This window comes from Opisthocomus hoazin, chromosome 1 (genome assembly GCF_030867145.1).
Source record: "Opisthocomus hoazin isolate bOpiHoa1 chromosome 1, bOpiHoa1.hap1, whole genome shotgun sequence".
NCBI classification, from domain to species: domain Eukaryota; kingdom Metazoa; phylum Chordata; class Aves; order Opisthocomiformes; family Opisthocomidae; genus Opisthocomus; species Opisthocomus hoazin.
This window is the reverse complement of record NC_134414.1, coordinates 97758565-97781601: the sequence shown is the minus strand read 5'-3', so window position 1 is coordinate 97781601 and position 23037 is coordinate 97758565. Positions and strand designations below refer to the sequence as shown.

Here is a 23037-nt window from a genome sequence, read left to right as displayed (position 1 = left end):
AAAGTACTTGCAATAGACAACATAAGCTTTAAGAAAGCAGACAGTAGAAATTTTGAACTTACAAACAGCTCTAACAGAAACACAACTGGAGACCAAAACTTTGGCGGTGTATTATATGCAGTACTTGGGTTCTAAAAAAAAAAAAAAAAAAAAAAAGTTTCAGAACAGTTTGCCTAATTCAAAGAAGTTTCAACAAATTTTGAGTTTGTTGTTTGAAAGTATTTTTTTTTTTTCTGGCTTGAGATACAGCCTCTTGAAAATCACTTAAGAGTATACAGGGCACATATTTCTGGCGGTTGTCTTCTTTCATGTATAAATTGAAATTTTTATTTCTTCGTTTTACAGTTTACATAAAATTCTAATGGATCTGCAGAATCAGCAGCTAGCCCAGTTAGCTGACTGGCTGACAAAAACAGAGGAAAGAACAAAGAAAATCGATTCAGAGCCTTTAGGTCCAGATCTAGAAGACCTAAAGCGTCAAGTTGAAGAGCATAAGGTATGCTGTGGTGTGCTTCCAAAGGTATAGAAACTGAACTGAGTTTTTGACATTTTAAAAGCTCTGCTCCTGCCATGAGAACATAGCAAAGTAATATGGAATCTTGGCTTAATATTGAGTGTTTTTACAATGAACATGCTTTTGTAGAGTTATTTTGTCACAACTATGACTTTTATCCTGATATAAAAAATAAGTTATTTCCTCTATAAGTACAAACAATACACTAAAATATGCAAGGCAACTATAACATCCTTTCATGACACAGTACAACAAGAATATATCAGATTTTTTAGTACCTGTGTTTTCTTCTTTTTGCATGTTGTGTTTTTTTTCCTTGCATGCTGTACTAGCAATGATTCAGTAGTCATAATTAGACTGCATAATCTTATTAGGACTCCTGTGACTGAATATGTAACTGTACAGCAGTATAAAATAGACTCTAGTTTCTAAATGTAGAAAACACTTTTTAGTAATGTATTTAGTAAAAAATAACAAACTAATAAATGGAGTGTAAGGGTGAGGGTAATTCTTTAATTGGAAGAATTAAGAATTGAAAAAGGGAGAGACTGCATAATTTCTGTAACAGCTTTGATTCACTTACTGGTTTGAATTGGCTTCTTATTAAATTAAATTTTAAAATATATTTATGTATGCATCGATGACACATGGTGAATGAAGGTAAGGAGACACAGAAAAGTATAGAAAACAGATGATTTTTGAGGTCATGGACATTTACTGTGATAGCCTGTTAATGTTTCTACATCAGTGGTTCAAAGCAGTTCAGTTCCACAGTATCTTGAGAGATTTTAACGTCTGATGCTTCGTGGCCTGTGACAGTGCTAGTCCAGGTTCTAGAGGGCAGATCATCCTGAAAAAAACAGTTCAAACTGAAATCAGCTTTTACAGTTGTTTGTTTTTTGTTTTTTTTAAAAAAAAGAAGTCAAAAGCTGCAAAAGACTGCATGATCCACTTCTGGGCTAAAGGTGGATTTTCTGTGTTCTGATTAACGAGTGCTGCTGAAGAAGAAAACAAATTCTACTCCTACTGCTGCTATTTGTGCTATCTGTGCTTGCCCTGCGAGGAGACAGTGCCTTTCAGTTTGTTACCCAAGCATATATTCTAACACCAAATTTTCTTTCTTTAAAAAAAAGACAGCAAGTAATTATGCAATGGTAATTAGAGAAAGAAACCTGAAAGATTTTGAACATGAATACTGAGACTTGAATAACTTTGTTCGTATTTCTATGCGTTTTGTATTTGAATACTAACCTAACATAAAATGTAGTGTTTTTATTTATGCAATCCCTTTATGCTGTTTCTTTCTAATAATGAGAAAAATGGGTATTTATCTTGTATTTGAATATTCTGAGTGAAGACATGTAGAAATCTACCTCTCCTCTTTTTCATTCTTGGTGTGTTAAGTTAGTCAATGTTATTTATTTATGTGTATTACTTTTCAAATCTATTTTCTGTAGAAGAGACGATTTAGTAAATGAGGTGGAAAGAAAATATTTTGGTGTTAACATCAATTAAAATTCTGTTTATGTATAATTTGTCTTATAAGTCAAAGAACAAGATGTTTTCCATTCTTTCAAGTCCTGTGTGAAAGTTTAAGATAATTTTATTGTATGTTGTATGCAACAAAGCTACCTTCTATAATAAGGGCTAAAACAATGGAATTTTAATAGCACAGTTATTGCTTCATTATTAGATAAGCAAACAAAAAGCAAAAACCAACACCCCCCATAATATTAATTACTCTCACATGACTCTGGATGTCTCAGAAACAAAATTGTAGAACTTGATGGGAGGAACCAGAAATCGGAAGGTATAAAAGACACCAATCATTTCAAATTAAATAGACTTCAGCAATGATAGGTTTGGTGTGTTGTCATTCTGTCTCCCTCTCATCTTTACCTTTATCATTTTGAGTTTTCCTCTTTATCTGTTCATTAGTAACTACTTTTCACTCTATTATTTTGTGTTGTTTATCCCCCTTTGACTTATAACTTCATTACATCTGTTTTCTTTTATTCTACTTTTTTCTCAATAATGTCTCCAAATATTCATCTTGAGTTCTTGTGACTAATATTCAGTTTCTCTGCTGGGTCCTATAACAACAACAAAAAATAATCATTCAGCAATGTGTATTGGGAGACCAGAGAAAGCACACAGGATTCTTTTCAGCATGTACTTAGTTCAGTAATATATGAGGTTAATATCTTGACAGCATAGAAAATTTTCGGAGTGGACTGAAATAGAAGTGAACTATAGAAGATTTTATGTTGTTAGCAAGGTACACAGTTCTGGTAAGAAATCTGGCATAGTCAATATATTTTGGAGTAACAGTCAAACATTTCAGTAAAGAACTATTGGTCTTTGCAGCAATATTTTATGTATTTTGTCTGCTGTTGCAAGTATCCCTTCTTTATAATTTTATAAAGGGAGAAATCTGCTTTTCAATAAAAATCTGAGGACTATTAAGCTGTCTAAGCAGAATACTATATTAGAAATTTTATAATTAAGCATAAATGTGCTTTTAACTGAACTAGTTTTATTATTTCACATTGTTACTATACAATTTATAGTTAGTGTATTTCATCGTTTCACTGACTTCCTGAAGAAGTCCAAGCTGAGTAGGTATTTGTACTTTTTCTGGAAGGCTGAGCCTTTTTTTTTTTTTTTAATGAAAAAGTCAGAAACTATTGGAAATTTTTATTGGTTAGGATTTTTCAGTATTTCAAATTAATTGCAAAGGTAAAATGAGACACTTCCTAACTGTTCAAATATCAGGGGTGGAATTGTCTTTGCATACTTGGATACCTTAAGTAGATACTTTTATTCACTTTGAATTAGATTATGTTGCACAAGTTGTTATCTGATAGTTAGGAAATAAAGAAACAGTGAGTTTGTCTTGTTGCTATCCCTGTGCATCAACATCTATATCCATGTTACATTTTAAGTCCCTGAAAATTTGCAATCTTTACAAGCTCAGGAGAACTTCTGAGAAACATCATTTTAAGTAATTTGAAAAGGGCGCACTCTGCTCTTGAGACTGCCCTCGGTAAGCTCCTGTTTCAACAAACTCCAATACACAGACAATTATAGCCAGTGAATTTCATGGTAAAAATAGGCACTTGGATTATAAAGAACAGCCCTTTAGCTCAAGGCAAATTGAATCTGTCTGTGGACTAGAAGATGACTCAACTTTCTGGTTTCATCACTTCTCTGACTTTTCAAGTCTTTCACACTGTGTGCAAGACCCCCACTTCCAAAGTGCCCTCCGCTCCTGCACTTGCAGACCTTAGTGAACTCTGGTTTTGCCATCTCTCAGATACCCGCTAATCAAGAAACAAACGTCACCTTCTCCCTGGCTGTAGGCTTACAGAGCAATGTATTTGTTGTTGTGTAGCTGAAAGAGGGGATTGAACCTGGGGGAGGCTAGCTGTGTTGTACGGTCTGATTCATGAGTGCTCTGCCTCCTCTTCCTTGATCAAGTGTTGGGTCATAAAATGTTGAGAAGTCTGAATTCCAGGGATTGCTCTAACAAATTGGTGTGCTTCACAGTCCTTGAGAATTGCTTTATAGTCTAGCTCTCTGAAGCAAATTGTAATTGCAGGCATGAAAGTCAGAAAAAGGAGGATTCTTATAAATATATTGGCTGAAAGGCTAAGCCCGTGAAGGAATTAAAACTCTGAAATGTGTTAGGGTAAGGAGTTTATGCCTTAAAAACAAAGTAGTCTGTGAATTCATTTCCTATTGCTTATAGCCACATTATATTTTGGGGCTTCATTTTAATTTTCAAATAATTAAAATAAAGATGTTTTACTGAAGAAGTTTAAAATGCATGGCCTAATCTTCAGCAAGGGCTTGTTCTTCATACCCGACTGAATTACTCTACTTGAAAAAAAAGTAGAAAAATTGATATGGTAAAATTCAATGTAGTTTGTAATATGGTCAAGGTTTCCATTGTGACAAGGCATACGTGGTTAGCCATGTTGTTTTTCAGACTGTGACTGTCATACTGTATGTGTACTAATCACTAGAACACAGTCTGCTAAAGTATTGAGGACACAATCCAGGACATTGGTTTCCACCATTCTTCCATTGGTTTGAAGCTGGTTATAGACACCTAAATAGTATGTCAGGCAGGATGTGGTCCTGGATACCTTGATTTTTTTCTGGAGAGTGAGATGGGGGATTCTTTCAAGTTTTATTTAAGAAACACAACACAGAACCCAGTAATATAAGACAGTGGTTGACTACTGGGAGTTAAAAATGTTGCTAATGCACTAGTATAGAGGTGGAGATAGATACCAAAATTATGAAAAGAAATTGAATATTGCCTTCTCTGTGCCTTGAAGTTTCAGTACCAACACTTCTTTAGTTCCTCCTCTTTCCATCTTTGTCATGTGTCCTCTTGCTGCATCTCAGCAAAGGAGGGAGTAGGTCTGGCTGCTCAGTTCCCTGGTGCCTGGCAGGAGCTGGGCTGGCTTTGGTTTTGTTAACAAGCTATAGCAAAGTAGGGATTCCATCTTTCATGGCAAGTGAGAAGGAGAAGAAAAAAAAAGTACGAGGAGACACTAAAACCCACCAAGGGGGTGTTACTAAAGTGTTACGGTACCCCAGATTTTTTTATTATTATTTTGTGGTGTAGGTTAAGTATACATTGAATATGCTGTAAACCATCATCTGAAGAGCGAATATGTCTAGGCTTTCCATTGCACTTCTCTGTGCGTTATGAGGAGGGAGGGGACAATTGATTAGATTTATTACATGAAGCCTGGCAAATTGTAGGAGGGTCAGACAGACGTGAAGAATTGTAGATATTTGGCAAGGTTAGGAATTATTCAGATATCAATTTGTGAAAATTTAAGAGAAGTTTCCTCACTTTTAGCAGTTCACTATTTCTCAGCAAAATACTGTCAGCAATTTTATTGCAGCTTGCAGCTGGAACTGGGTACCAAAGCTAACAGGGCAAAAGAGTTTTTCTTCAGACATTCATAAAGCATGAGGTGCCTCTGTCACTTTGTTTCCTTGTTTCCACAATAAGTGAAACAAGGGTGCTGCATGTGTTTTCTAATCTTGAGTCACCTCCTGAGCAGTTTCAACCAATGTTATTTATTTTATAGGGGGGGCAAGCTGAAGATAGTAGGCAGTGTTTTAATGGAAAACTATGTAATTTTTAATGTTACAACTTTTGTAAAATTAAAATATTTTAATATGTTAAGATAAAGTAGAAAATCTAATCCAGTTGCTATTTAAAATTTGCAGGCAATTGGTGTGTATACATACTATACTGATACCTATAAGACAACTACATCAACTCAACAAATGCTTTCTTAACCCACATTTTTAGCCTGAAATATTGTATCAGGTCAGGACTTGTGAGTGAGTAACAATAAGCTATTTTTGTGAAAGGAATGGAAATCTGCCCAGTATGCTTCTGCTAGCATATATGCGCTAAAGTAACAAAAAAAAAGTTTAAATTACTTATTATTGACAGCAATAGGTTTGTAAAGTTCTCATAGCTAGTTATGCATGTTAATCAGTCACTGGGACTCCAAACACACAGCATTTTCTTAATTTGGAACACATTTTCTAACACATATCCTTTAATTATAGACATTTCAAGAAGATTTGGAACAGGAACAAGTCAAAGTGAATTCCCTAACCCATATGGTGGTGGTGGTAGATGAAAGCAGTGGAGACAGAGCTACTGCTGCACTAGAAGAGCAGCTTCAGGTAATGACTAAACTTCTCTCTCAGAGAAAAAGCTATGAGGGGCATTAAATGTTAATAAGGTTGAAGAACTACTACTGGTGGTGTTGGAGGTATCTCAGGAGATATTTCTGAGGATCTTAAATATTTCTGTAGGATAAGCACATGTATTTTGCAGAAAAAACAAGTATCTGAGAAGAACATTCTTTTGTGGTTCCTTCAGTATCAACCTGTTTTATCTATCCAAGGACAAACGTTTGTCTTTTATTTCTTAACTGTATTTCATTATTCCTGACAGAAATAACATGATTCTCTGTTGTAGTTAAGAAAAGGATATTGTTTGTAGGAATCCACACAATTCAGCAAAGTGTGAGTTATTGAGAATGGGATTTTTCTTCTGATGGGAAACTTTTGGTATATGTGGTATATTTTGGTGTTACAGTGACGTAAAGTCTCATAATCCACTGGCAAGTGCTTAAAGGCACCTGCATTTTAAATAATGCCCAGTACGTGTGTCTTAATGGCAATGCTGGTTCCACAAAGTTGAAAAAGGACTTCTTAAAAACAAGCAAAACAAAATAGTGAATGTGTACAGGATCATAATTCTGTAGGCAAATAATGGTTATGAAGAAATGTTAAGGACATGTTGTTTTTTCTAAATCACTTTTGGGGTGAAAGTCATAATTTCTTTTCCATTCATTTCAATAGACATTTTTCCTAGGAAATTAAGGGAATCATCTCAGTCTGTCCTTAGTTTAATTTCTCTGTTTCAGTGTATATCCTCTTTAGTATACATGTGTTTTACAATGGTTTATCAGTTAGAATTCTTATGACAAGGCTTCCAAAAGTACTAGAATTGGGAGAAGTTAGCAGCAGCCTCCTTGCAATCCAAACTTGTTCTAAATCGCATTTTGATCCAAAGCCTGAACAATCAACAGACAAAAACCTTCCTTATATTCTGTTTTCTAAATACATCTACTTGAATATCCTTAAAAGAATGACACATTGGAGATAGATTTGTGATAAAACTAACAGACAAGATATTTTATAAATTTGTCAAATGTTAGCTTTTATTATAGGAAAGTTTAGTATTTCACTCATCTTTAAAATAGCTGCTCTTACTGTATTATTTGTATTGCAATGCTCTTACTGTGACTTCTGAATGAACTTAAATGGATAATTAGTGTGGAGATACATTGGTTGAAATCAAGAAGGATACTCTTGTGTTGGTGGTCAGATCTCCTGGGTCACTGCTCAGGAAGTACGGCAGTACTACAACCAGGATTCCTTCTATTTTTCTCTTTCAGGAAGAAGAAAGTACTTTTCTTTCATTTTGTTTCCTTACCCGAGAAAATAAAAAAGTTTCTGGTTTTACAATCATTAAAGCGCAAAGTTTCTCCAGAGAAGCTATCAATACATTCAGCTGGAAGGTATAGCTGTAGCACAGACATATGTGTGCTGTCTTGAATCTAGCTAATTTGGGTACTGATACCAGTAAATCAGTAATTAGTCTGGAATTTAGAGTAGACAGTACATGTTTGGCCAAGATGCTGAGCACTGTCACTTCAAAAAAAAGTCTCAGTATTCTTCACTGCAACTTCTTAGTCATTCAGGGAGCACAGCCCAGCCAAGGTAACAATGCAGCCTCTACTGATCTGTCAATTATTACTTCTTTTTAAATTCATCTTAAGTGTCGGGACTGTGGTGTACCTGCTCAACACAGTCTTAACCTTCCAGAATTTCTTGCCAGCTCCTTGTTTTCTGCTCAGTGGAATAAAGCAGATCCCTTGCAAGCACATGGTTCCAGAAGCTAAACTAAACTAGGAATATATCTTGAATGGAAGAGGAAGAAAAGTTAAATGAAATACAAAAATGAATGGGAAAAGGTTCCACCAGGATATTACTCTGTGTTGGCAAACAGTAGGTTCTTGCAAAGAGGCCTACAGTAAAGTATGACAAAAAAGGGAAGATTATTAAAGATATTTGATATTTACTGCACTTCATGAATCAGAAGATGTAAAATTGAGATTTTTTTAGTAGTGTGAAAAAAAGAAAATGAATGGTTGCTGAATTATTGGACATAATCTAATTTCACATCTTCAGAAAGATATCTGAACAGTCAAGAGCACATCAGGTGATAGAGCTGCATCCCCCTATTATTACACTAGTTGTAGAGGTGTCGTTTGTATCCCGTGCAACTTCTGTGGCTGACCCATATTGGAATCCAACCAGAAATAGAACTCAGACATTACTGTAATATGTTTACCCTATTAAAGAAACACAAAGAATGACGAGTGTAAATGGAACACAATGGGAATACACTGTTTATGACTGTACTAGTGGACAAAGTGTCTGCTATTGGGATAAAGCATGCCCAATTATTGCTGTCATTGAGGAAGTATATTCCTTGAAAGATGGCAGTAAGGCAATTCCTGAGGCACCGTACCCTGCAGCTCGGGCGTGCTCTGCTCAGAGCACGGGGTGGCGTGGAACAATCCAGCTGTTGTTCAGTTCCCTTCTTGAATCACACTATCTTAGAAACTGAAAGAACAGTTCAATAATCCTATTGCTCTGGAAGTCACAGAATATGTAGCAGTGTTACAGACATTAGTAAAAACGAAATACAGATATAAAGCTATGGGGTTTAGGGTACTAGGGAGTTATGCAAACTTTCATACTTCTATGCCCAGGAGAACTGAGTTACTACAGTCCACTTACTATCCTAGCAAAATGTTGCATTTCCTTTTTTTAGTGTACAGAAAGATTGTTTGGATTTTTATTTTATTTTCTTCATGCCTCTTGCAAACTGAATATAAGCAGGGGAGATAAGATGTGTTGGCAGGCGTAACCGTTAGAGCATTTGACAAAAAACACAGTGGACCAAAGTTCAAAGATTGATTATGTATCTGCCAGTCTGACTTTTAAAAGTAGAATAAAACAAGAGCATGCACTGTCAGACAAAAGAGCTTAATAAGGCTAGTCGCATTAATTTGGCAGAAAATAAACCCCCTCTTCACCGGAGTGGGAGGCTAGGTGCGGCTAGGTTTAAATTCTGAGTGATATCCAATTTGCCACTACCAGTCCAATCGCGTTTAATATGTATATTAAACTACCACAATTCTGGATGCACTAATAGCAGTCTGCACCTTCAGTCCGGTCATGCTCATGAACTAGCACGGCCGCGCTTAGGGTTCGGTCGCGTTCAGTGAGAAACTGTGACAACTGGCTGCCTAAACAGTGCCGTTTTATTTGTGCTACAGGTATAGAGGTTTTTTGAATTGCCGGTGATAGTGACTGTCTGCAAGAAAGCACGTGCAAATATAAAACGCGTGAAAAGGTTATAAGTAATATAGCCTGGCTATAAACATTGGGGAGTAACTCTCTAGAGAGATTTCTAAGATTCCCAAGAAAATCGCTTAGTCTAAGTCTCACCCAAGGCGTCCCAAGGGGAGGAGAAGCAAGGCTCAGCCCATCAGCCGATCCCGGTAGTCAGAAGCAGTCTGAGATGGAGTTTCCCTTGACTTGCTCATGGTGTTATCTTCTTCTCCGAAAATTCCCTATTTCCCTGGCTGTTTTTATTTTCTTTCTACATTTAAGGTGGAGTTTGAGTGACTGTAGTCATACATGCCTTTTATCATGATTGGTGTATAATTCTCTCACTTCACGTTTAAAGGTATAGTTTACAAAAAATTGAGGACGCAGACTCAAAAAGGAGTGGTTGCACCTCGGAGGCGAGTAGCCTTCGGGGTGGAGGTGTGTTTTGGTATTAAAATGATATTAAAATGAGCAAAGTCCACGAAAGGATAGCACTTTGGCAAGGTTTCAAAAACCTGTTGGCTCAGGGGACCAGATGAGCTGCTTATCAGTTCTAGAGGACCATTTCTTCCCGCTTTATCATCACAGAGCATGGGCACGGAGTCTCCACTCCGCTCCATCCTCTATGGTACATTGCAGGGAGTTGCTGTGTTAGTGGATTCCTCGCATGCCTGCTGCAGCTGTGTCCCGTCCTCAGAACTCCTTTAGATTTTATGCTTTTCCTCAATGGGTGAACGATGCTATGTTTTTCATATAAACCTTAATTTTCAGATGTAAAACCTTAATTTTACTGATAATTCCACAAGGCTGCCTGAGTGAGATACTGATTGGGATCAGATTTCAAAGAAAGTGAACAGTTATTGGTATGTAATCGTCAAGGCTGCATTTTCCAAGCAGCTGCAATTCAGTTATGTCTTTCATTTTGAAAAGGATTGAGTTGGTGATTCCTGAAATATTTTCATATATATAAATATGTATGTGTATAATGCATATATATATGCATGCATCTGTAATGCTAAAAACCATGAAAACGTCATTTACAGATTTTAAAACTCTCAACAGGATGATCAGAATCTGTACTGGCTTCAGAAGAACATTGTAGAAGCTCTTAAGATTTATTGCATATGCAGAAAAAACCCCAAAACAACAACATCTATTTAAGAGAAAGTTAATGGCATAGAAGCCAAAAGTGTCACCTGAAACAGATGATCCATAGAAAAGTTAACCTTGCTTGGAAAAATAAAAGTAAACACAATTACAGTGCTTCTCTTACAAATAGCTGTTGCCTTAAGGTAGTCTGAGTGATTACAGCTAGCCTAGATGAGTATGAATAGTAAAACTGCTTTTACATAATATTGGTTACTTGACATACCAGTGTGACGTGTTTGAGGCTCTATCTGTTTATGCTGCTGCTGAGAATCACAGAATCACAGAACTGACTATTTAGACTTGTAACTACTGGACCTCATTAGGCTCAATGCAGAGCCTTACCAAAGAGGCAGCTTCCGAGTAAGGCTCAAATCTGTGTTTAGTGCTGCAGCACTGGTGAGGCCACACCTTGAGTACTGTGTTCAGTTTTGGGGCCTTCACTACAAGAAGGACATTGAGGTGCTGAAATGTGTCTAAAAAAGAACAGCAAGGGGTGTAGAGAGCAAGTCCTATGAGGAGCGGCTGAGGGAACTGGGGCTGTTTAGTCTGGAGAAGAGGAGGCTCAGGGGAGACCTTATTGCTCTCTACAACTTCTTGAAAGGAGGTTGTAGTGAGGCAGGTGTTGGTCTCTTCTCCCAGGTAACTAGCGATAGAGTGAGACAAAATAGCCTCAAGTTGTGTCAGGGGAGGTTTACACTGGATAGTAGGAAAAAATTCTTTGCTGAAAGGGTTAGCAACAGGCTGCCCAGGTGAGTGGTTGAGTCACTATCCCTGGAGGTGTTCAAAATCATGTAGATGTGGCACTTCAGGATATGGTTTAGCAGGCATGGTGGTGATGGGTTGATGATCAGACTTGATGATCTTAGAGGTCTTTACCAACCTTAATGATTCTATGATTCTAAAATCAGAGGACTGCACCAGCAAATCTGTTGCAGTAGTCTGACTCCTTTCTCAGGAAAATGTGGGAAATTATCTTCAGCCCAGAGAAATGGCTGGATAACATACAGAAGCGATGAAGGCTGCCAGTTTTTTCTCTATTTATACTCAGCAGACAATAGGTCCCTGAAGGACTGTGGTGGGCTAGCTCAAGTGAAGAGCCCGCTTCAGGGGTCCGGGTCTGTGCTGGAAAGAGATCTGCATTAAATCTATCAAATGCTTCTTTATCAAGAGCTATCGCCTTTTCCGCTGCTGAGGAAAAGGAGCTGAGAGTGTAATTTACACAGTCTATTATATATTTGTATTGTTCAGAGTGCTGTCTTTTGATTGAAGATGATGTATGGGTAGTTCTTGTTAAAATACATCAAAGTAAGTGAGGAATGTTAAAGAACTACACACACTGCTTATTGCTACATGGGAGAATTTCTGTGAATGTGCTAGATAGTTCTCTTTTTTTAGATCTATTTTGCATATAGACAAAACCATATTTCCACTATCTCTCATTACTTTAGGGAGTGGATACCCTCACTTTATTAGAAAAGCATCTTTCAAAAAAAAAAATCTTCTATGAGTTGCAGACTTGAGGCATATTATTTCACTTTTTATACATTCAATCCAGTGTTCCTAAGAGTTGTGTTGGTTTTGTTCATTTTCTCCTGTTCTCATGTTTCCTTACTTTGACCTTTTTGCAGTTAGGAATATTTTATCCTCTCCTTTTTGTAGTCATAAAGAATATACTTTCAGAGTCCTTACAATACAAAAAAAAAAAAGTGTTTCTTCTACATGCAAATTTCTCTGAAAATTCCAGCTAGGGCTGTAAAAAGAGGCATTTAAAGGGGGCAGGAAGGCATTTGACTTTTTATTCTGGATTCAGTCAGTTTCCCTGGAGACTTATGTTCCCTGATATTGGGAACAAAACCTTTGGTGCAGTCTGAGTTTCCAGGCATTACGCTGGCTATTTTACAGCATCGACTACTATTTGAAGTGAATAAGGAGGTAAAGTTGAGCACCATATGATTTGGTAGTTGATATCTACTTAATAAATAGACAGTCCTGACATGATATTTCTGACTTGAAACTTTGTGCCATAGATCTGTTAAACCAAACAGTGTATTCTGGTGTCATGGCTGTTATGATCTCTCATGAGAAATAACAAGTTTAAGGCAGGTCACAATATCAACCCTTTTATCAGTGCTATTACTTAGTAATTCTACTTATTTTATTAAAATAATACCTTTTCAAACTATTGAGACAAAAACAGGTAGGTTTTGTAGCTTATTGGAATCATATGCTGAATATAGTATTTTGAATTGATGTAGCAAAACTTTTGTAGTATGCAAATTACCACGTTTCTTAAAGTAAATGCCAAGCTAGATATTTGTTCTTGTGCTCGAGGTTTTCGTGTTTTCTAGATGAGCAGGCAAAAAATATTTTTCCAGCTACTGGGAGGAAAATTAATTCTATCCTAGCTGAATCCAGGACAGTATATCACAGTGATAAAGGCAAGTTTATGAAGATGTTACTGCTGATGTTGAGAGCAAACTGTATTTCTTTATGACCATTAAGACAAAGGTCAGCTGCGACTAGCTAGCTAATGTGAGCTATTTAAAATTTACTCAGGTATAAGGCTTTTTATAAAACACTTGTTATCAATAAAAGATTTACTGCTTTATTTATGAAACATCAAAAGAATGCTGATATAGGAGACATATAAAAGGAACAGACATAAAGACTGGGAACTAGTTTGAGGCTTAGTCTATAATTCGCATAACTTAAGTTTAAGCAATCAAATACAGTATGCTGACATATATGGAGATATCAAGTAACTGAGAACATACATGACAGTACACCTATGTATGTGCCTGTTGCTATTGCTATCATAGACATCAAGTAACATCATGGTTGTATACCAATGACCAGGACATTCATTACATGTGATTACTTGATTTATGAGTGGTTAAATATGATATGTATTCATATGGAACTGTGCTGAATTGCAGTTAGTGGTAGAGAAGGAGCCATGTCAGTATAGGTTTAATGATCCTAGGACTGCACCTATAACTCACACCAGGCTGAACTTTGTAGATATTCCTGCTTCAAGTATCTAATATGGTGCTATGTTGTGGGGGGTAGTATACCTCAAATTCATTTCCATTTGCTTCATATTCTAACAGAGAATATTTGGGATGTTCTTCTTGAAAAGAGGTTAGAAAAATAAGTACTTATGTTCTTTAACTGGTATTTGGAAAGTGATTCAAAGGAGGAGGAAAAATCTAATCCATTTGAAGATTATTTTTTAGCTTATCTCAAATATGTTATCCATCCCATGTAATTAATTGATTATTTAATAATAATTAAATAATTATTAACTTAGTAAATAGGTAGTTTATTTGTTTGTGTAAATTAGTGTATGTTTCCACCAACTCCAAGTTTTCCTCTGCACCTATGGTTTAGTAGGCATGGTGGTGATGGCTTAACAGGTGGACTTGGTGATCTTGGAGGTCTTTTTCAACCTTAATGATTCTATGTGTATATGTAAGTATAAATCCATTATATAAGTCCTTTTGCAAGGTAGAGATGCAAGAGCTTGCATAACTCATGGTGTTGCACACTTTAAAAATTAGGTTTTCTTCAGAAAAATGTAGAGTTTATGAAAGTCTCTTCATTCTTTTTTTTTTTTTGATGTTATCTTTGAATAAAATATTTTTCATGTCAAAGACCGTGTATTTGACTTGTATGAGAATTGAAAATTTCAGGCAAGTTCAAACTATTGGTTAAATTTGTGCAGTGTAATTTATTTTGATCTACGCCTACATCACCAATGGAGAGATGTCTAAAAATAATCTAAATCATAGGTGCCAAAACCTTTACTGCTTAACTTTGGGTAAAAACTGTAAATGTATTTTTAAAATGCAATACCTAATTAGTATCCATAAACTTCAGTGTAAATCAGGCACCCAACCAACTGAATGTGATTCACCTTACCATCTGTATATATAGAATTTAGAAATTAAGAGATTTTTCTCCTGTGATAGTGGGAAGAAAGGGCGTATAGGGAACATGAAGTACTTGAGCCTGAACCTTGTTAAAGAATAGCAAGAAGCCACTTTGTATGACTTCATAGAATCATGTACAGTGGTTTTGAGTAGTTAACTAATAATAATTCCCCTAAATTGTGGAAGTCACTACGAAAGACAGTCTCAGATCAAGGTACAGATTAGAAGTATTTGAGCTGTGAGGCAGTATATCCATACAATTTTTCAACTAGTAATTAGCAAGCAAAGCAGTCAAGGTAAAAAAAAAAAAAAAGTTCAATTGAACAATGCTGAAAGAGTGATAGACTGCAAATCTGCTAGGTTGTCTACTGGGCTTGGAGAAAAAGGAAAGTGGAGAGGTTGAGATCGTCTTGAGCTAAACTGAAAAGGTAATCAGATTCAAGACAAATGAAACTATATATAATTCATCTTTTTTATATTAAAATTTTTAGTTTTTCAAATAAATGAAATTAGTCAAAATAGATTTTTTGCAGAAAAGGTATTATTGAGTATGCGTTACGGTATACATAGTATTTAATAAATAGTATTTGTTAAATCATGAATTTTTTATAAAAGGAAAATTAATTAAAAAGAACAGAAAATTTGCATTAACTGTCTGTGAATAATTTTCTGTATTGTTCTGTGTCATAAAATTTGAAAGTTTTATTTAATGAGTGGAAAATGAACGGGTGAAATATGTTGTACTCTCTTTCCTGACAAGTTGAGGACATAGATGTTTCACCAGCAAGTATCTGTTTCTGTTAATACTGAAATTAGCTTTCTAAAATACTCACATTCAAAACCTGAGCTTTTTATGTTTGCTTGAATTGGTGATCTTTGATCACATTATGTTTTTTGGCAAGCAAACACTAGCACCAAATTTTAATTTTAATGTGAAAAGAAGTAAGACTCTTAGATTTGAAAAGCTGCTTGGCTTTTGTCTAGATCTAATTAGGAAAGAAAGTAAATACCCATTACATAATTCCAAATATATACCAAAAACCATGATCCTAATATTAAGCTTAAAAAAAGGAAACAAAACAAATTCCTCAAAACCTACTTCATATTTATGCAGTGACTGAAAATGAATACTTCTTTGTGTTAGTGAAACCTATTCATATTAGTGTAACGTATTTGAGCTGTTTAAGAGTTGTCATGTTTTTAAATTAGCATTATTATGCCAGTTGATTAGAGATAGTTTTCATTTTTTGAAATTGAGCCAATATCTCATATAACTCAATGGCATGAAAACTGCCTGTTTAGACTGCAAGATTTGTTATGGTTTTAGCATTCACTGAATCAAAAACATGCCATCTACTGACTCTTTACTTTGACATAAAATTGGTAAAGCAGCAAATTCTAATGGCGTCTTGAAATTTTACCTTTCATTTCCTAGGTAATGCAAAATAAAAGTCTTTCATTCCTGATAGAAAATACGGTTGGAATTTTAATCCCTTGGTTTTAAAAGTCCACCATTTGAATACTACATTTTTGCTAAAATTAAATTATAATCACTATGAAAAATATTTAAATATGAAAAGCATAGAAACATAGAATGTCTCAAGTTGGAAGGGACCCATAAGGATCATCGAGTGAATAAATACATATGAAAAAATTAAGAAACTATTTTTCTTTTTGTCAAGACCTGCTTTTGAAGCAGATGAAAAAAAAAAGAATGCAGTAGTATAGAATATCTTGCAGATTTTATGAGGTTTTTATTTGGGAGGAGCTGAATAATTTGCATATGATACTATGGGGTAATTAAATAATTGTAAACTGTTGCAATAAAAGTTTTATAGCATGTTGTGCCATCACAGCAGTATGAAGTCTCATTTTCTGTCTTGGGCATTTTTCAATAAATGCTAGTAGGAAATTAAAAGAAAGTAATAATGCTTGATTTCAACTGAAATAAAGGAAAAAGAACAAGATAGTTTTTTTGTGTAATTTTAAAAAGTATAAAGTAACATATGCTACAAATATCTGGGAAATCTCAGTGGGATTTGTGCTGGTGTGTTAGCTTACAAGGTGGAGTTGTTTTCCCCACTGCAGTATTTTAAAACAGGGAACTTAGATCAACTGTACTGATGGTGAAACTTAAGAAACAGATACTTTTTTGCTTTGATCACACCTTTGGGCCACCATAATTAAGTTTCAAGTAGTTACGGTTTGGGCATTGTAAAGTGTTGAAACTGAGGTTTTTTGAGAGCATAGTACCAAAAGCTTAATAGAAAAATGTGCCTGTAGATTAGTATTAAAATTCTCTCTTTTTGGCTCTATTGTTTTCCCTCTTCTCTCCATTCTGGTTTTATTTCAAATGGTGATAAGATCCATTTTAGTTTGACATGCAACATATTTTAAGGGCTTAAGACTTTAAAAAGTGAATTATGAAAGTGTTTTCACAAAGATTTGTAATGCCATAGGAAAATCAGATTTCCTTGTTTTTTTTTAAAAAAAATAAACAAATGCAAATGTCCATTGTGTGTTTCTTTCTTTGCAGCACTTTGGAAACCGGTGGGCAGCCATCTGCAGATGGACGGAAGACCGATGGTTCCTTCTGCAAGATATTCTTCGTAAGTGGCAGCACTTTGCAGAGGAGCAGGTGAGTAGTTTTAGCAGTTATAAATAGGAATGTTCTTCAAAAAAATTGCACGAGGAAAAGCCTGACTGAAGCCTTTTCATAATCTTCTCTCCAATTTTCTTTCAGTGCCTTTTTGATGCATGGCTTACTGAAAAAGAGGATGCTGTGAGCAAAATTCATACAACTGGCTTTAAAGATCAAAATGAAATGCTGGTCAATCTACGCAAATTAGCTGTATGTATTTTTCATTCTCCTATTTTATGTTCAACTTTCTTATTCATGAGTCTGAATGCGGGTGGCTTTATCTTGCTCTCAGACAATATGGTTTAACAGAACAGCTGTATCATACTTTGGGAATGGATGTTGTCTTAGGTGGATGGAATGGGTTGGTCTATGGCCTTGCTGATAAAGGAACCAATAGGTACAGACATTTTCCTTGGCTGTCACTTCAGTCAAAAGTTTATGAACTGAAATAGCATTTGAGTGTCTTAAAAATATGCGTACTTTTATACAGAAAGTTTCTTCATATGTACTATTAATGTATATATCATGTGTGAGACTGAGTATGTATATGTACAGACATATACATATGAGTAAGTACTTATCTTTCAGCAAAACTTCTTATAGGTTCCTTGAACTTGAAAAAGCTAAAGACTCAAAAGTTGTGAAATGCTGACATTAGTATTACTTTACAGCTATACCTCAACTGTATTTCAGGAATCTAGTTGCATATATAAAATGCACCCTTTTCAACACATCCTCTACGTCACTTTTCAGAAAATATTCTGCCATGCATCGTCTTTATCGAGGGAATGTAGCTCTGACTGGCCTAGAAAGATGCTGTGCCTGTAGAGGTGGAAAACTTGTCACAGCCTAGGCTTGCAAGTGGTTTTATAGTGTTAGGACCTTTGTAAAGAAAATGGTATGGTATGTGCTATTTTTGTGCATAACAATGACTGTTTATGCATTTAGAGGAAAGGAAACTTTCATGCCCATCTTTTTGTTAAAATAGGTAAATTATTATCACTGTAAATAGATACTTCGTTGGTAATCTTTTTTTTAAACAGAACTATTATTATTTGTGTTGTCAAATCGGTGGTGGGGGCAGGAAGTGTCCTAGACATTGTTTCAAGACTTGGTTTTACAGTTTACATACTAGAATTTTGAGACATGAACAGTTCTCAAATTATTATTAACCATTTGGTTATACAGTCAGGTCAAGCTTAGATTTAAAAAAAATATTTTAGAATTTATGTCCTTCTCATCCTTCTGTACTAAAAGCAGAAACATTTATGGTCAGTAAAAATACCATGATGTGTCTGAAGTTTGTAAGTTTGTTTCAGAGTAACTGGAATGTTTTTAAAATTTACTATATATTATCCTCACATGTACAAATGTGTAAGTTTTTTTTTTTAATAAAATTCTTGCAGCTTGATTGTTTAATTCATAACTACCTTGCAGCTGGTCTAGAATTAGTGGTGAATGTCCCTGTTGATTCATAGAAAGACTAAGAAGTTAATATTTGTTGATTTCCGCCCCCTCCAAAACATTCAAGCCCCCAAAGTATGATTATTATTTAGAAGCACAGGCTTGGATTTTGATTAAAGATTACTTAGAATTAAGTCAACTTCTATGTAAAGGAAAGGAGCTCTTCCTGTAGTCAGTTGTCTCAGTGTATATGTTTCTTGCAAATTCTACTAATCTAATGTGTAAGCAATCTTGAAGCTGACTTCAAGCTAGACTTTTATTAATGCATAATGTATTAGAGGCAACTCAGGATGCTTTAGAATACCTTAATGAAGAAGAATTTATGGCAAGAAATTCAGATTTATTCAGTAAATTTGCACTTGTGGATTTTGGCAAGTTGCTGGAGGAAATAGGAACTGAAGGTTTATCACAAAATGTGAAGCAGCAGCCTATTAATGGTTCAAAAGTGTTAAGGGTGAGACCAGTTCAGATACCTTTCAGAACTGCTTGGAAATATGATGTTAAGAAGGAAATACTTTACTAGTATTTTCATAAATTTGGTTAATGAAGTAAGTGCACACTCTTACGGAGTTATGTTGCCAGCTTAAATTGTTAAGCATTACTCTCATGAAAGCATTGAAGGTGTTTCATGAAACTGAATATTTGAACAGGAGAGTAAATAAAGTGATTCTTCCATCCCCCTGAACCTCAATAAGAATTATGTCATCCTTGACAGAACAGACAGGATTTATTAATAGAAACTTAATCTTTTTTTACACGTGAATAAGTTTGAGGTTTTTAGAAACAGATGGTCCATAATGCAGTAGTTTAGATATTTAAAGGTTGATGGTATGCTGGAGAAACACTGCCTCTTTAGTGTCTTAGATTTGTAGCAGAAAGATATTTTCTACTTTTGGAATTCATCTGTTGGATTTTAGACCTAGTAGCAGTCATCTCTAAATTCTAGTGAGTATGTATATTTACTTTCACACAATGCCAAATTGTCAGGAGTTTTGTGGAAGAAGATTTACTATTTTAGTCTTCCCTGAATCACAGGGAATTTGTATTAATGCGTTATCCACATGAAAATTCTTGTCAGAGAATGTATTCTTCCACTCTTGGACTGGCTTTTAGAAATAGGAAAAAAAAGGACCATGGTATCCTAACCTTGACATGTAAATCATGTCTGTCTTTTGGCTGAAGTTATTTTGGACATAGAGATGTCTATAGATGTAGGAAAGGAGAAGCTGTCACAAAAAATTGCCTTTCTATTTAGGCCAGCTTGTTCCAGAATTGTAAAGGTGAGTCTGTGAGGCAATAAACATACATTTTTTACTATTATAAAAATTTTTATATTCTTAAAAGTATGGTAGCTCAGTCCCTCGGTTGTCTAATTGTTTCCATTAGGAAATTACAGTATTAGTTTGTCCTGTTAGATCTTAAGAATTTTAAGTTAGATGAGATACAGCATAAAAGCTTCCAGCCTGTTTTTCCTGTCTCTCTTACATAACCTGAATCTTGCCAAGTCGTGCATGTTCTTTAGCCAGATTGCAGTCTCTTAAGCCTGAAGGAAATTTCTGAAGGTATTTTATTAAACCATTTGGTATCATGACTGTTGATTTGAAATTCTACAACCCTCCTACAAGGTCCTAAGCCTTCTAAAGCGCCTGAAGTGAAATAAGTCTGTTGAGAGGCTGTTCACAGTATGAAAAAAAATGTTGACTCTTCACATTAATCATTACATCACATAGTAACAAAAAGAAGGTAAAATAAGAAAGAGCAGCTGGTAGTCTTCATGCGTATTTGCAGCTCAGAATACTTCTGAGGAAATCAGGATTTAACTACTGCTTGCTGATGTAGGAATACATCAGTGTCTTCTCCACAGTAGTTTTATCTCATGTTTCTCAAGTGGGAGGATATACACTGTTAATTTTAGTTCAGACAGGATTTTTGATAGTAAGCAGTATTACTGCTTAAAAGTAAGCTTTCATTTACCAACATTTGTTAAACTAGTAGTCAATATGCAGGTATTTTCACACAGTAATAAAAATTTTGAGTAATCAGAAAGATTGAGATTGTTCCTGAACCCAAATCTCCATACATGGATTCCTGGAAGATTTTTGCAGCCCAAATTCTGCTTATTTGACTTCGTATAAACAAACATGTGTTTCCCCAAAATTTGATCCTTTCTAATGATTTGACTGCAGGCTCACCATTATTAACAAGTATTAGTTCTCTCTAGATTCCTTCTCGGAGGTGATTCTCCCAAACCTGGAGAAGGAGGCAAGTGAAAACATTTCAAATAAAACTATGTAAAATAAACCTTGATATTCCATTTGCTGCCAGAATACTCTAATGTATGGAGGTTAGGATACACGTTGGGCAGTGGAAGACAAAATGTTTGAAGATCAATCTAACAGAAGAGAGGTTTGGGATGTCCCAAACATGATGATGATGTGGTGGGTTACCCTTGGCTGGCTGTGAGGTGCAACTCTCTCCCTTCCCTTCCTCAGGAAGGCAAGGGGCAGAAAATAAGATGAAAAGCTCAGTGGCTGAGGTGGGGACACAGGGATCACTCACCAGTTACTGTCATAGGCAAAACAGACTTGACTTGCAGAAAATTAACTTACTTTATTGCCAACAAAATCAGAGTAGGATAATGAGAAATAACAATCTTAAAACACTTTCCCCCTACCCCTCTCTTCTTCCCGCGCTCAACTTCACTCCTGATTTCTCTACCTCCTCCTCCCTGAGCAGCACAGGGGGATGGGGAATGGGGGTTGTAGTCAGTTGGTCTCTGCTGCAACTTCCACTTCACGCTGTTTCCCTGCTGCAGCATGGAGTCCCACCCAAGGGAGACAGTCCATGAAATGCTGCAGTGTGAGTCCTTCCCACGGGCTGCAGTTCTTAGTGAACTGGTCCAGCGTGGATCCTTTTCATGGGGTGCAGTCCTTCAGGAACAGGCTGCTCCAGTCGAAGTCCCCTGTGGGGCTACAAGCCCTGCCAGCAAACCTGCTCCAGCGTGGGCTGCTCTCCACAGGGCCACAGCTCCTGCCAGGAGCCTGCTCCAGTGTGGGCTTTCCGCAGGGTCACAGCTTCCTTCAGGCACAAACACCTGCTCTGGCGTGGGGTCCTCCATGGGCTGCAGGGGGACAACCTGCATCACCACTGTCCTCACCAAGGGCTGCAGGTAAATCTCTCCTCCGGTGCCTGGAGCACCTCTTTCTTCACTGCCCTCTTTGTTTGCAGGGCTGCTTCTCTCACATTTTTCTCACTCCTCTCTTACAGCTGCTGTGTGGCGTTTTTACACTTTCTTAAGGACATGATCACAGAGGCACTACTGAAGTCATTGATGGGCTCAGCTTTGGGCAGTGGTGGATGTGTTTTGGAGCTGTCTGGAACTGGTTCTATCTGGGGGCAGCCACTGTGTCTTCTCACAGAAGCAACCCTTGCAGCCCCACTGCTGCCAAAATCTTGCCGCGTAAACCCAGTACAGATGCTGTCCTTCTTTTTCCCTTAGCTGTAGCAGTCATGTTTTCATTGTTATTGAAACGAATGGGTAAAGTATGTTTTTGGTCAGTGTAGCAATTCACCCAGTTCTAACGGTTTGTTAAAATTTATATCAAGTCAGTTATATTTCTTCTTAATTTATATACTGTACCCATAGTATCTATTTGTAAGAATTTTTGTTCAGATGGAACTGCTTTTTTTGCAAGAAATGTGTGTATTTTAATAATCTCAAATGACTTCTTTCAGAGGATTCACTCAGTATTTTTAAGTGAAAATTTATCTTCTTTGTCATTAACTCTCTTCTGGGATCTGTTTAGTCTTAAGGTCATAAAAACTGTTTAGGCTTTACTGCTTCATGCATGTATTAATACTGAACTGTCTTAATTTTTTTTCTGCTGTTGGTGGGTAGTTACTCTAGTTCTAAAAAGATTTCTTTAAAACAACTGTTGTTTGTTGTTTTTTTTTTAATTCCACCTACAATTTATTCAGTGCTACTATAATTGTCTCTGAATTCTTACACAAGGCAAAGGATGGCATAGAGCATGGACTAAGCTGGATGATGTCATGCACTGAGAATGTAGAACATAAGTGGACAGAGTGAGGTGAAATTTTACTGTCATTTATGGCACAAGCTTGACAAATTGTTTTCATGTCCTAAGTTTTGCTGCCTGTAGATGAAGGCGATGTTGTTCCTCCTCTGTAAAATGTGTTGAGATCTACTGCAAAGCTATACAAGATGTAGGTCTATATGTTTATAGTAAACATTCCATTAATATAGAATTAAATATTCTTTTGCTTGTCTTTATGCAGACTTCTTTACTTATTAGAAG

At 36.0% G+C, this 23037-nt stretch overlaps 1 protein-coding gene across 17 annotated transcripts in view; it reads left to right on the top strand.

The window, feature by feature from the left end:
• DMD (dystrophin) overlaps positions 1-23037 on the top strand; it is a 1341705-nt gene that overhangs the window by 517230 nt on the left and 801438 nt on the right. For all 17 annotated transcript variants that reach the window (XM_075430270.1, XM_075430262.1, XM_075430225.1 and 14 more), the window contains 4 exons: positions 346-496; positions 6122-6241; positions 17150-17251; positions 17357-17464. In XM_075430270.1, coding sequence (XP_075286385.1) covers positions 346-496; positions 6122-6241; positions 17150-17251; positions 17357-17464 — 481 coding nt within the window. The remainder of the gene's footprint in view (positions 1-345; positions 497-6121; positions 6242-17149; positions 17252-17356; positions 17465-23037) is intronic.